General features: G+C 39.7%; 1 protein-coding gene across 1 annotated transcript in view; it reads left to right on the top strand.

Moving 5' to 3' along the window:
• The window catches only part of LOC140281484 (phospholipid-transporting ATPase ABCA1-like), a 152,340-nt gene that overhangs the window by 116,365 nt on the left and 23,116 nt on the right, over positions 1–12,859 (top strand). Inside the window, exons 43-46 of the mRNA XM_072375916.1 lie at positions 4,457–4,519; positions 5,791–5,897; positions 9,519–9,660; positions 10,645–10,779. Of these exons, the coding sequence (XP_072232017.1) occupies positions 4,457–4,519; positions 5,791–5,897; positions 9,519–9,660; positions 10,645–10,779 (447 nt within the window). The remainder of the gene's footprint in view (positions 1–4,456; positions 4,520–5,790; positions 5,898–9,518; positions 9,661–10,644; positions 10,780–12,859) is intronic.

The raw sequence follows: 12,859 nt of genomic DNA, 5'->3' as shown, positions 1-12,859 counted from the left end.
TTAACTAGAAACCATATTCACACACTTTTATACAGTGCATTTATTCTATGCATAGCTGGGGATCAAACCATGACCATCCGATTAGTACGAGAATCTGATGCCGCCAGATGTGCCACAGCTGCCTATCCGAGAATGGGAGATTGTTTTTGTAATATTAATGGAAAAATGTCATCACAAGAGAAACAGCTTCTTCCTTCTTTCCATCAGTATGGTAAACTTTCTCCTCTTAGTTTTTTCTTTCTTAAAGCCCATACAATGGCCTCCATGCTTACCCTTGAGCATGTTCAGCATAATAATTAATGTCTCACAGCTGTGGAAGACATACATTTTAACTTGCACAGAATTGCACAGATGACATATTTCTATTTCTGTTTTGCCTTATTTTTTTTTAACTAAGAGATAAAATTTAGCTCATGCATGAATCTCAATTTTCAAACTCTTTCCTTTCCACTTACAGCAGCATTCATCACTGCATGTGCAGAGTGAATAGGAAAGATGAGTAGGTAACCTGCAGCTGTGCACATTCAGAACCTTTTCAAGTGCACATAAGAACCAAGCAAGATTTCTTTTTTTTAAAGGCGTAGAGGTCTGTGCTCATAAACGACTGCTGCCCTTCGCTCGTCACAGTAGGGGAAGTCGTGCACGCTGTTGCCGTGTACGTGTCTGCACACTGGCAAGATTAACGTTTCCTCCGTCAGCAGATGTTCCCTCCCTGCGGGCAGCGTGGCAGCAGGAACGGTCACGACAGCCTGCTTTGCACCTCCGATGCTGACAGTTGGAGGATCTGACAGCCTTTTGCCTCTTACCACCTTGCTTCTCTCTTTTACTCCCTTGATCTTCTCAGTCTCACTGCACTTAATCTTTCATGTCTTGCTCACTCAAACAGTTGTGCTCCACACTCTCTGGAGTAATTACTGAACAAGCGCTGGGTGAAACAGTTGAATCGTTAATGTATTGCAAATCATCTTGTGGGTGAAAAGTTAGGGAAGATTGGTGGAATGCTCCTTTTTCAGCGACTGCTTTTTGAGCTAACTTATAGCTTCACAAGGGTGAAAACAGTGTTGCATATGGCTTTAAAAGTGTGCGAAAGAATTTGTTTGATTTGAGTGAACTGCTGTTGTAGAAGAGAAGCTCTGCCGTTAAGCACCTTTACAGTTGACAGTATGTCTCCGAGATGAGACACGCGAGCCCATCTCTACGGAAACAGGTAGAGCATTGGCAGAAGGCATCAAGATTCTCCATGCAGTACCCTCATTGACTCCCACAACAGCTGTGCCCCATCCATTTGGGGGGTAGATAACAAATTGATCAATGAGTGCATGGCTTCAGTGGCCATGCGCCCACAACCTAAACCCTGTCATAAATCCAAGCATGCCTCTGAAGCGATTGACAGGCCATCAGTCATGTGTCAGATTCCTGCTCCTCCCCTTCCTTTTCCTGCTGCTCGGAACAGGAGAGTTTCCTATGTGCCCCACCTGCTAACGTCCACTTAACTGCAGCATTAGTGCCTGTACTGTAATTGATGGCGACTTTCATAGAAGTGTGTCCATCTGTGAGCATTTCCTGAGCCCACCGTTGTCAGTTTAGCCTTCCAGACACTTATTAAATTGACAATTTAGAAAAAACCTGTGACAGATGTTTGAATTTTGACACCTTGGTGTCCTACAGGTCAGATAATGTGAGGAGGTGGACTTACAGCCTTGAAATGGTACAAAGAACACTTTGTTTGGCAAGAGTTCTTTATCCAGTTATCTAATACAGGCTGACGTCTTCTCCATAAATATGTATGTACTTCACCCCGTGTACAAATGAATCTATTAAATGTTAGATTTAGATTTTTCTTTTTTATTGGTTTTTCCTCAATTGTTCATGAATATCTTTTTACGATGAATGTTTTACTTTGGACGGTGCTCTTCCAAGGGTACGTTTACTTTGCTGGATATTTGAGATAGAGAAGCCCTTTTTATTATTTGTTTTATTGAAATGAAAATAAAAAAACATAAATTAGTATAATTTAGTGAAAAAAATGTCAAGGTTGTTGCTCAAGAGATTCTGAATTGAACAATCTTGCAAACCAACATGAAAAATATTCCAATTTTAAAGGCAAAGGTTGCTCACATTCTTTAATCTTTAAAAAAGATTAAAGAAGGCAAAACAAAGTGGCATAATTTTGAATCTGAACATGAAGAAAGATGGGATACAAGCTCCCCGACCAAGACTGTGGGGGTAAGACCTGAAAAACATTCAGAACAACTTCTTTTATGGTATTTTACCTCCTGTTGTGGATAGACTACGCATTGCTGTGCCCATTTAGGTAAACCTGTGCGAATGTCAAAGTGTATCTCCTGAAATCTATCATTCAGAGCTCAAAGCCTGTGATTTTAAAACCTAAATCTATATTTAAAGGTCGCACAACCATCATCACAGTCTCTCAACTGTCTCATCTGATTAGATGTTGGCCTGCTTATCATGACTGATGCGCTGGTACTCGAGTCAGAAGGGAATCATCCCTCAATTGCCTTCCTCCATTCATATTGGATGCTTTGATGTAGCTTTACCACTAAAAACTATCACTGAAAGGTAGTATGTGTAATCCAGATTGATAAGTACTTAGTGCAGCTGCCAGGTGGTACTGAAAGTCTGATGGAGCCCTGTAAAGTCATTGTTCAGGCTTTAAGTGCGTGTCCTAAATATATATATTTACTTTGGAGCTTTCTGAATCAATTTACAATCTTAAATGGAAAACATTTGGTTGAAAGGCTCTATACAGGGAATGTGTGCTCCATATTGTGAACAGTGTGCTGTCACTGTTTAATGACTTCCTTTGGTTTCATGATGACTGCAACACACAGGAAAACACACATGTACAGTGTTGATATGTTTGCAAGATTTAGGTAACATAAAAACGTAAAAGTATTTTGTAGCCTGGAGAGGAACAGTGTTGTCCTCGATTTTGAATGCCAAATGTCTTGACTGTCACTCTCAGAAATGACAACAAAGGCCTTGTCTTGTCTTTCACGGAAGAGCAAAAGAACAGGGCTTTCAGTCCATTTGAAAACACATCAAACTTCTACATATTCTCAGATGTGGAAAACCACCTCAAGCGCCAAATGCCAAATTTTGTCATATGTTTTGCAGTATGATAATATCTGAACAAATTCTGAACTGCCTTTGGTGAGAATTTCCAATTAAGCAGGTTTGAATGTGGAAACAAAATGTGCATTAATGAGGCTGGTCAGCAACTGAGGGGCTCAGTGCATGTGTGGGAACGTTTCAAATGAGATGATGAAAAAACCTATAACAAATCTGTTAGCTTAAGAGTTTGAGTCATACTGTCTGATCTTTGCCAATTTCAGCTCAGGGCAGGTCTGTGTTCCTGTGCCTTTTATTTTTCAAAACAGCTGCCTTTTCCAGAAATTGAGTTGTGAAGGATGAGCTATGGTTGATTGTTATAAAAGTTGAAAATATTTCTCCGTTGTTTTGTTTTTTTTACAACATTTAATGGGCTTTAATAACCTCACTCTTGGGTGCTGTCTATGGTACTGAAAAGTGGAAAACAAGGCATTTAAGTGTTAATCTTTAGTTGAACTGAAGATTGGCATACTATGATAATCATGTGAGAGCAGTTTATTTAATCATAAAGCTGAGTTTGAGACTCTTTTGAAATGAGCCAAAAAGCCCAATAAAATATCAACAACATAACTGCCTGTGTGGGTGGTATATTACCTTTAACTGATAATGAGCCGGCCTGCTTGTTTGCATGGATTTGCACTGGAATAGATAGATGGATTTAGTCAGTCTTAAAATTAGAGCACAGCTCTAACCACACCTCCATCCTGTTTCTGAATTGTGGTCACACTCTTATTTGCCCCATTTAGTAAATATGGCCTTTCACTTTATTCTTTTACACGGTTTGGAATAGACTTTACAGAACTGGCTGTACGTTTGATTCTGTCACCAAAGTCATCACGCAGTATGTTGAGATGATAAAATGAGCCTGAAGTTGGTGTCCATACATAAAGTACAGCGTGTAAATACTGATGGTTATTGTGATTGATAAAGTTGTGCTCAAAGTCAAGACAGATTACCTCATGAATATGGAATCACAAAAACTGATCTTAATGTCGTCTGCCTCCCTGTGCTTCGCAAGTGTCTTTTTAAAAAAAAAAAAAAAATGTATAGCTTTTTCCCCATCTGGCTCACTCTGACTGTTGCAAATTATCAGTTCTTGTTCAAATTTGTTTCCTCCATTTTCACCATCTCTCCGTTCACCCTCCTTTCTGCCACCTGCTTCTTCCATCTCACCTCCTCCCTGCTGCTCTGGTCTATCGCTATGTATTTTTTTCTCATGCCATCCACTTTGCTATCTTTCTCACCGCCTGCTCCCCACCCTTCTTTGCCTCCTGCCTTCTCTCTGGCTGGCTGGTTGATTCATTTTATTCTCTGCTCACTGTAGGTATACCCTCGGAAGAGCACCCCCGCTGTGGACAGACTATGTGTGGGGGTACCTGCCGCAGAGGTGAGCCAGATGCTGCTGGATCACATAAGCAACAACTTTTCAAACAAACTGTTTGTTTGAATTTTTAAGTCCCTGTTGGAGGGCTTTCTTCCACAAATTCTTAACTGGAATAAAAGGGGCAATTAAGACTTGAATATCAGTGTTATTTGCAAAATATTGACATGAAAACAAAAGGTAATAATCTGTCTTTTATTTATCTAGCTGTTTTTTTTAAGGTTTGAATCAAGAATATTTGTCTCCGTCTTTCCTTATCAGTTTTATCAAAATATCTTCCAAACACTGCTTGTGGAAGGCATTCAAAGGACCACTAATCTCCTTATCGTTCACATCATTATACGACTGCTGGAATGCTAAAAATGCTCAAGATTAGAGTAGCTATTGAGACTGTAGAGCAAAAGCATGATCCAATTTATTTCTATACACTTGTAATCTGGAAATGGGAAACTGAACAAACTGTCCATGTAAAGCATGTTTTTATGACATGTTCTGCATTGCACATGGCTTAAACACGATCTCACCCACACTGTACTGCTGGAAGCACGATTCAAACACAATCTCAAAAGCTGACAGTCATTCGTGCTCAGTGGACCTACCGCTTGTATCCATCCTTCCTGCCAGTGTTTACCCAAAGCCCAATGTAAATGCCAGTGGAATATTGTGATTCACGGGGCACTGCTGATCACACACTGCATTTCCATGCATTATTTACGTCAAGCTTAGCCTTCCTCTATGCATTCACAAGCACAGGTCACAAACAAGCAGAGATCAATGAATGACAGAAATTAAATATTTATGCCAGAGTACCTGAGGCAGGTCACATGACAACTGTGCTCCACAGGGACAGCTTCCTGCCATGTGGAATTTGTAAAATCAGCAGCATCAGGGAAAAAAAATAATACAAAGAGAGGGTAGCGTGTGTTGTAGCAATTTACAGATGCAGGAACACAGGCTTCTGGGACTGATAGTTTTTACAGTATTGGCTCCTGTGTGTTGACTTAGTGTTTTGTTTGTGTACAGAATTTATTTTTCTAAACAATGAACCACTCATGCATACACTGTAAATTGTAGTTTCAATTATGCGTTGGGAACAGATATTTAAACAGCCCAGAGATACACTTCATTATAGTTGTTAATGAAAAGTATTTAGAAAAGGGGGGAGCTTACAGAATATTTTAAATGCCTCCTGAACACGGTTTTCCTCCGTTTTCCAAAGAGATTGCTTCTGCAAAACACAGTTTTTCTAACAGATGCCTCCCCATTGTCTTCGCCAGTGTTTCGGCTTGCTGGGGATCAACGGAGCTGGAAAAACCACCACATTCAAGATGCTGACAGGGGACATCCCAGTCTCCAGTGGAGAGGCCTTTCTAAACGGATACAGGTGAGGCGCTAACTCCCACTAGTGCACCAAGTAACTCATCTTAATTAGCCACCCAAGATGGCTGCTCAGATGGGGAATCAAGCTGCAGAGGTTTTCTCTTCTTCTTTTTTTTTGTTATATCTCATATTCTATTCTCTGGTACACTGCTTTCTATTCTCAGTCTTTGTTTTTCTTAGCAAGGCAGTTTCTGTGGTCTCTCACACATTCTGCCTGCTCTACCTTTGTGTCTTTATTGTGATAATATGAGCTGAAGACTCTGACTCTGCTCTTTCTCTCCTTTTGACATTCTTGCCTTATACTATTTTTTCTTTGTTTGTCTGAGCCTTGCAAAGCCAGACATATAGAATCATTGCACATGGCAGAAAGGAATACCTGTACTCGAGCTATATTAAAGCCAAGCACTTGAGAAAAAGTAAGCTTGTTGTTTCTCATTTTTAAGGAACAAACACCTATATTCCTTTGCCTTGCCAAGCATCTCCAAGGCAGTACATTTGAGCATGGTTGTGTGTCACAGCCGTTGCTATAGTTGTTCATTCATACATCTGGTAATTGACTATATGTTCAACAAAGAAAGAGAGCTGTATAGAGCGAGGCCTTACACTGCACTGATAATGGTGATTAATGTGGGTGACAACAATCAAAGAAAAAAACTCTCTAAGACCTTTAGGGTAGGCAACTGAAAAGAGAGAAAAACAGATGTGAGCAGGCTACACCCACTCTTCTGTTTTCATCTCATTATGCTCTCTGTGCAACTGGCAAGAAGAATGATCGGCAGAAGAGAAAAAGCAGCAGCTCTTAAATGGATGTTTCTGTTCTCCTGGCAATTGTCTCTCTTATCTGTAATTTTGGGCTCACAAGGAATAGCTTTTCATACCTGCATCCCACTTCTATTCACTGCCTAGTGTTACTGTCTGTCAAATGGTGTGAGGAAAGCTACCCGGCTCATTGTGGGTGGTGGCTCATTGGCTGTCTCCTGTTGTTCTACACTAAGAGAAAACCGACAGTAGAGGTGGATTACCTCAGTTGTGATTGTGGTGGATGATTAAAGTTAAAAAACTGTTTGTATGTGACCTCTCGGCTAGAACCACAAATGTAGCATTTTCAATTTAGTTTGCTCGCTCTTAATAAATGCAAGATGTGTGTGTGTTACTACTCTATTTTATACTTTGTGGATGTATGGCCGGGGACCTGAGTGAGTGCAGTTGTGAGTTTGAAGTCATTTGGTTTGGTGAAAAGGTTCATGTCATGCTTTCACATCTGCTAACTGCCTGCCTATGAAGCATTTAGTACATCAACTAGAGATTGTAGCTGTGCCACCCACCACTGCAAGTAAGTTATCATGCTGTAGCAAACTCTGTTGTAACATTTATTTCACAATAATATATATATTTTTTTAAAAACTAAAAACTCTTGTTGCATACTTCTTGGTATTCTAGTAGTTAAAGCAAGCAGCCACTGTAAAGCTAATTCTAATTTATCTCCAGTCGTGTAGAAACTCCCTTAAGTAGTATTAGCTCTGATCATCTAGCTCATTTAATTGATTTCTTTTAAATTAGCTGCTACACATATGCCAGTGCTGTTCAGGGACGGTGTTATACAGTCCAGACGGAAAGTTTTCCAATAGTTTTGTAAATTTATCAAAAATAAGAGACTAAAATGGTCCATTTACATAAGAAGGCAGAGCCTACACTAAGCACTTAAAAAGATTTAAGCAGCTTTTGCAGCTTCAGCTGTTAGACTGTGGGAAGGATCCTGCAAGCTTGGCATGCATTACCTTTACAAGTTTCTCCCATTCATTCATTATACAGCTTTTTCAGCTCCTGTCAGATTTAAACAAACTTGTGCTGGAGGACAATCAAAAGTTGTGTTGGGAGCACAAACTATAACTGCAATAAAAAAATAATAATTTTCATTTTTACCATGAATTACATAAAAAAGACATCAGGACTGCCCCCAAATTGTTTTAGTCGACAATAAGTTGTTAGTTGATCAATTTCTCATTGGAAGGTCATTTTTTTGTCTGGTAGGGAAGTCGTTGGTAATTTGTCACTAACCAATCCTGATTTTTTTCAGTTATTGTTTGCAACCTTGATGTTTCGCCATCTCACTCACATTCGGGTTGTTGTCAGCTGTCATCCGGCTACTTGTTCACCGAGTTAGCTGCAGTGCGCTCTCATGATCTTTATGTAACACAACGATACAAAGTCTCTCTTTGTGCTTGAATCAAACAGGGGCAGCGTTAGTATCTTCAACAGAAAGTACTTGTTTCTAAGAAAGAACAAGGCCTCTCAAAGGGTTTGAAAAAAAGTCTGTAAATCTAGTAGGCAACAGTGTAGTCTTCAGACTATGCCTCCTTGCATGATTGTGTGTGTGCGTGTTTGTAGATCATGGTGGGGACCCGAAACCTGAAGTTAGCATGGGGACCGAATTGCTGTCAAAATGGGTATAAAGTGATTTGTGAGAGATAAGATTTGTTTTGGGGGGTTATGGTGAGGGTAAGACATTCAGCTGTCGTGGTTAGTGTAAGGGACTAGATAATGCATTGTGTCAATGTAGAATTCCCTCAGGGATGTTAAAACAAATCAGGGGAAAGGTTTGAAAAAGCCTGATACTCCTACAGTCTGTTAAGCTTCTCACAGGGACTTCCTTCTTATTATTATTTTTTTCTGTATGTAAGAAACATAAAGTGAGTGAAATTGCAGACTGTAAATTGTCCTTTCAGAATTGAATGAAAGCATTTAGCACTGGAAAGTTGTATTTTCGGAAAATCTATGAAGTGCAACTGGCCAAATAAGTAGTTCAAATCTAAACCTTATATTTCTCACACAAAGTAGCCTGTTTAAGGACATGATCAAAATATTCTTTGTTTACTTCTCTCATGCTGGCTGTGGTGGTTGGTTCCTGAGGAAGCTATAGGCCATTATCTGCATTTAAAGCAAGTGAAGAATTATAGTATTAGATCACTGAAGCTGTACATAATCATCTATTTTTAGATTTAACAGCTTCACAACACATTAAATCACATTTAGCTTTCCTCAGGCCGATTGCGCTTCTTCGAAAAATGACATTTATCGGAAATGGCTCCAATACTAAATTGAAAAAAAAAGAAAAGTGTCGATGAGACAAAGAAAAAAAAACAAAAAACGGTGATAACATTTCATTTGGTAATAAGTATTAATACTGCAGGCTGTGAAAAGGGCGCAAATGCATCCAGAACTACTGGCTATTTTAAAATGAATATCTCACTAACATAGTAGAGTCACATCTTTGCATGTGTGCATATTTTTACTTTTTGCTTTAAAGACATTTGATTTAGACTAACAGTTGAACAGTGAAATGTGTCACTCACATTGCTGTTCTACATCCTTTTGGAGAACTTTCAAAGAGAGGTACGGGCTTTTACTGGGTCAACTCTGATTTCTTTTTTTTGTATTCTTCTTGTAGCTTGTTAGGTTATTGTGAACATTTGATGACTCTGAGTCAGTTTCGATCAAAGCGTTCTGATATAAAGTCACACAAAATGTGAGCTTTTCTACCTTCTAAAAGCTCTGATACTCGTCATTTTGATCATTTTTAACGTTAACGGCATCAATTCTCATAACTTTTGTTTCTCTTTCTCAGCATTCGAACCGAAATGAGGAATGTTCACCAGAACATGGGCTACTGTCCGCAGTTTGATGCTATCAACGAGCTGCTAAATGGACGAGAGCATCTGGAGTTTTACGCCCGGTTAAGAGGAGTGCCTGAAAAAGAGGTTGCCATGGTAATTACTGCATTTTTGCATTAACGTCCCTGTTGGTTCCCATTAGTCAGCGATGTGAATTGACATCATGACCACATAAAAATCCAGTGTACATCAGCCTTAAATTTGTCGAGGATATCAAACATATTAAATAAAACAAATTCTCTCTATTTGTGTTTTTCTTGAAGGTTTTTGTTTGTTTGTTTGTTTTCAGCATCAAACTGCTTGTCAGTGAGCATGCATGTAGGGCAAGCCGAAATACATGTCAGAGTGATAGATAACCTCAATGGGAGAAGCCATACATAATGAAAAATGGCCCGTAGAAGAACAGCAGCAGCTGTGGGTTATGGCTCTACATTATTCACAATGCCCAGTGGTGTGGCCTGCCCTAGGCGACCTCCCTGCTCCCCCCTTGCACAGACTGTTTCTGCAGCAGTAACATCAAAAGAGGAAGGGGCTGGCGGTGACCATAGGCGCCTCAGACCTTGTGCCAGGGCTTTGATGTTGGAGCTGCAATGCAATGAGGCCCAGTTCTGCACTGCTAGTAAAACTCTGAATGCTGCTGTGGCCAATTGTGATATATTTTTTAAAAGCTGGTGTCTATCCAAACTAATCCCTACTGGTGTTCTATTTGCTGAATCAGTAAATGCATACATGCATATGTATGTGACAGATATATAATCTACCGTGGCTCCTACAGCCTGCACTTATTGGAACACCTATTGCCTGCACTTTGGTGATGCTCCTAAGAGCCTGCGTTTGAGGAGGTACTGTTGAAATAGCTGGGAGAGCGGTAAAGTCCCTTCAGTGGCCTGTGATTAAGGTCTAACAATAATGCCAGCTGTCGTGCATTGTCCTTGAAAACCACAGTGCTCAAATTCACTGGAGAACCAAGCCCAAATAGCATCCATTATTAGATCATACGTCCAGTGTGGTTGCTTATCCTGTTCGAATGTTCCTCTTGACACTTTATTTATTGGTCACTGTGTCATTTTTCTTCAAAAGGTGGCTGAGTGGGGGATCCAGAAGTTGGGTCTGGTCAAATATGGCAGCAAATCAGCTGGAACGTACAGCGGCGGAAACAAACGCAAACTTTCCACAGCGATGGCCCTGATCGGGTGTCCCCCTGTGATTTTCTTGGTGAGATACATCTTTATTATTATACTGTATGAGATGAAAATATGATCTGCTGCCGTTTCATCAGGACTGAAATGTGTAATACTTTGAGTCAATGTTGATGCTGTGCAGATGTGTGGAGTGAAGCAGATCACTTATTTTCTTTGTATGCGCACAGACCGTATTGGGATTACAGACAGTATGAGAATTTGGACTTGTATATAAGAACAAGTACAAGCAAGATATGGATCAAACTTGCAAATGTTCACTGAATTTCCCAAAGGATCCTCAAGTATTTTGCTTGTGCATGAGAAGGGGGGGTGCCTTTCAGCGGTCACATACTGGTCATGTTTTGACTCATTTGATTTCAAGACAATAATCAGCTTTCTTAGGAAAATATGGAGCCCACCGAACTGTGTTTATACATATTCATTTATTAAATTCTTATTCACCAGGATTTAGAAGTGAGGGCAGGACATTTTCTCACCGGTGGAAGAATAACAAAGGCAGGGATCAGAATTCACTCCATAACTTGCTTTCAATTACAAGTGGCTTTAATGTGCATTAGGAAATTGTCATGTGGTTTCTTCAGCAACAAACTTTAATCACTTCATGTCACACTTGGAGCTGACAATGTGTCTCACCAGATTAAAACATTTTTATTCAGATTGTGACAATTATTAGTTGTTATCCCGTCACATGGCAGGGAGGACACCTTTTGTTCAACTTTGAATGTTGGTAAGTTTGGTTTGTAAGTCTTAAAGACCATCAGCTGCAGATAGCTATGCATCAGATCAATGTAAGCTCTGTAATATTCAGTTTGTCCTAATGCATGCCCCTGTGACCTCTCATGAAAAACTGCGGACTCACCTGCCCAGTGGCCACTTAAGTAAGATAGTGGAGACAGCACATTCAACATCATTATACAGAGTGTTCTACATTGTTGAGTACCTGCTATTTGGCACAGCTTGCTTAGGAAATAAAATTCCATCACCAACAAGATGGTAAGAAGTATAAGCAAAGCTTACGCAACCTAAATTCCAAGTCGCATCACGCATAATACAGGTGAATGTCATCGTGTGGAAAAACATTATGTTTTCAAAGGATAAGTAAGTTTCCTGAACCACAGATGGATGGATGTAGCTGGCAATCCATGTTTACGTGACAGTGACTTTACTTTTCACTCATTTGAATAAATTTGCTGAATTTTGTGGGGTTTTTTATGGCTGACCCCTAATAGCTTTAGCCAACAATTGTCTAATTTTCCTTGGTTGGTTCATTTTGGAGTAGAGCGGTTGTGGGTACTTTCCCATGAACTCATTGTTATATTTTTTAGACATTATGAGATTAGAAGCACACTTCATTTTCTTCTTTCTCATTCTCAGTCACATCGTTGACAGCTGTCACATGACTCCTTGTACACTGAATTAGCCTCACTGTGCTCATGAAAGACTCTCTCTCTCTGTGCTTGAGGCAGGGAGGGGGAGAGTTACCAACAATGTGATCAAACAAGTATTGCTCCATGTATGATCATGCATTGGTTTGAGGCAATAGTGTTTAATTTAAAAGCGTTTAAACTTGATGGTTGAAATAGTGACAGCCTTATCACACGGTCTGGGACGACATACCTGAATATCCCATACCTGACATGCCTAAATAAAGTGAATTCTTGTTGCCACATCTGGATCGACACCAAACAATGAGTCACTTTGAAGTTTGGCCACGTCCCACTTAAGAAAATGTCATCCGTCCATAGCTTTTTGAGTAAATGTGCAAACAAAGAGATAAACAAACTATATGAACCCCACAACTAGAAATGCTTGTAATAATAATGAATGCGTAATTTTGTGCAGGCTCATGTGGCTCCATAAAATGTTCCATGGAAGCATCTGAAACTGAGATATTTGAGTTATATAGTGTAAAAAACTAATTACTTGGTTTGACTGACAGCAGTTAATTTGTTTTTGCCTCTAATCATTTTAACACATTAGTAAATAATCCATAATAAATTACATGTAGTAGAATGATCTTTCCGACTGTGACTGGATCAGTTTGTATACATGATGTCCAACTTTATTACTCACTGAAGTCAAGCTGGCCTTCA

Source organism: Leuresthes tenuis, unplaced genomic scaffold (genome assembly GCF_036924035.1).
Source record: "Leuresthes tenuis unplaced genomic scaffold, fLeuTen1.0.hap1 SCAF_22, whole genome shotgun sequence".
NCBI classification, from domain to species: Eukaryota; Metazoa; Chordata; class Actinopteri; order Atheriniformes; family Atherinopsidae; genus Leuresthes; species Leuresthes tenuis.
Note: the sequence above shows the minus strand (reverse complement) of the source record. Positions and strands in the feature narration are given on the sequence as shown.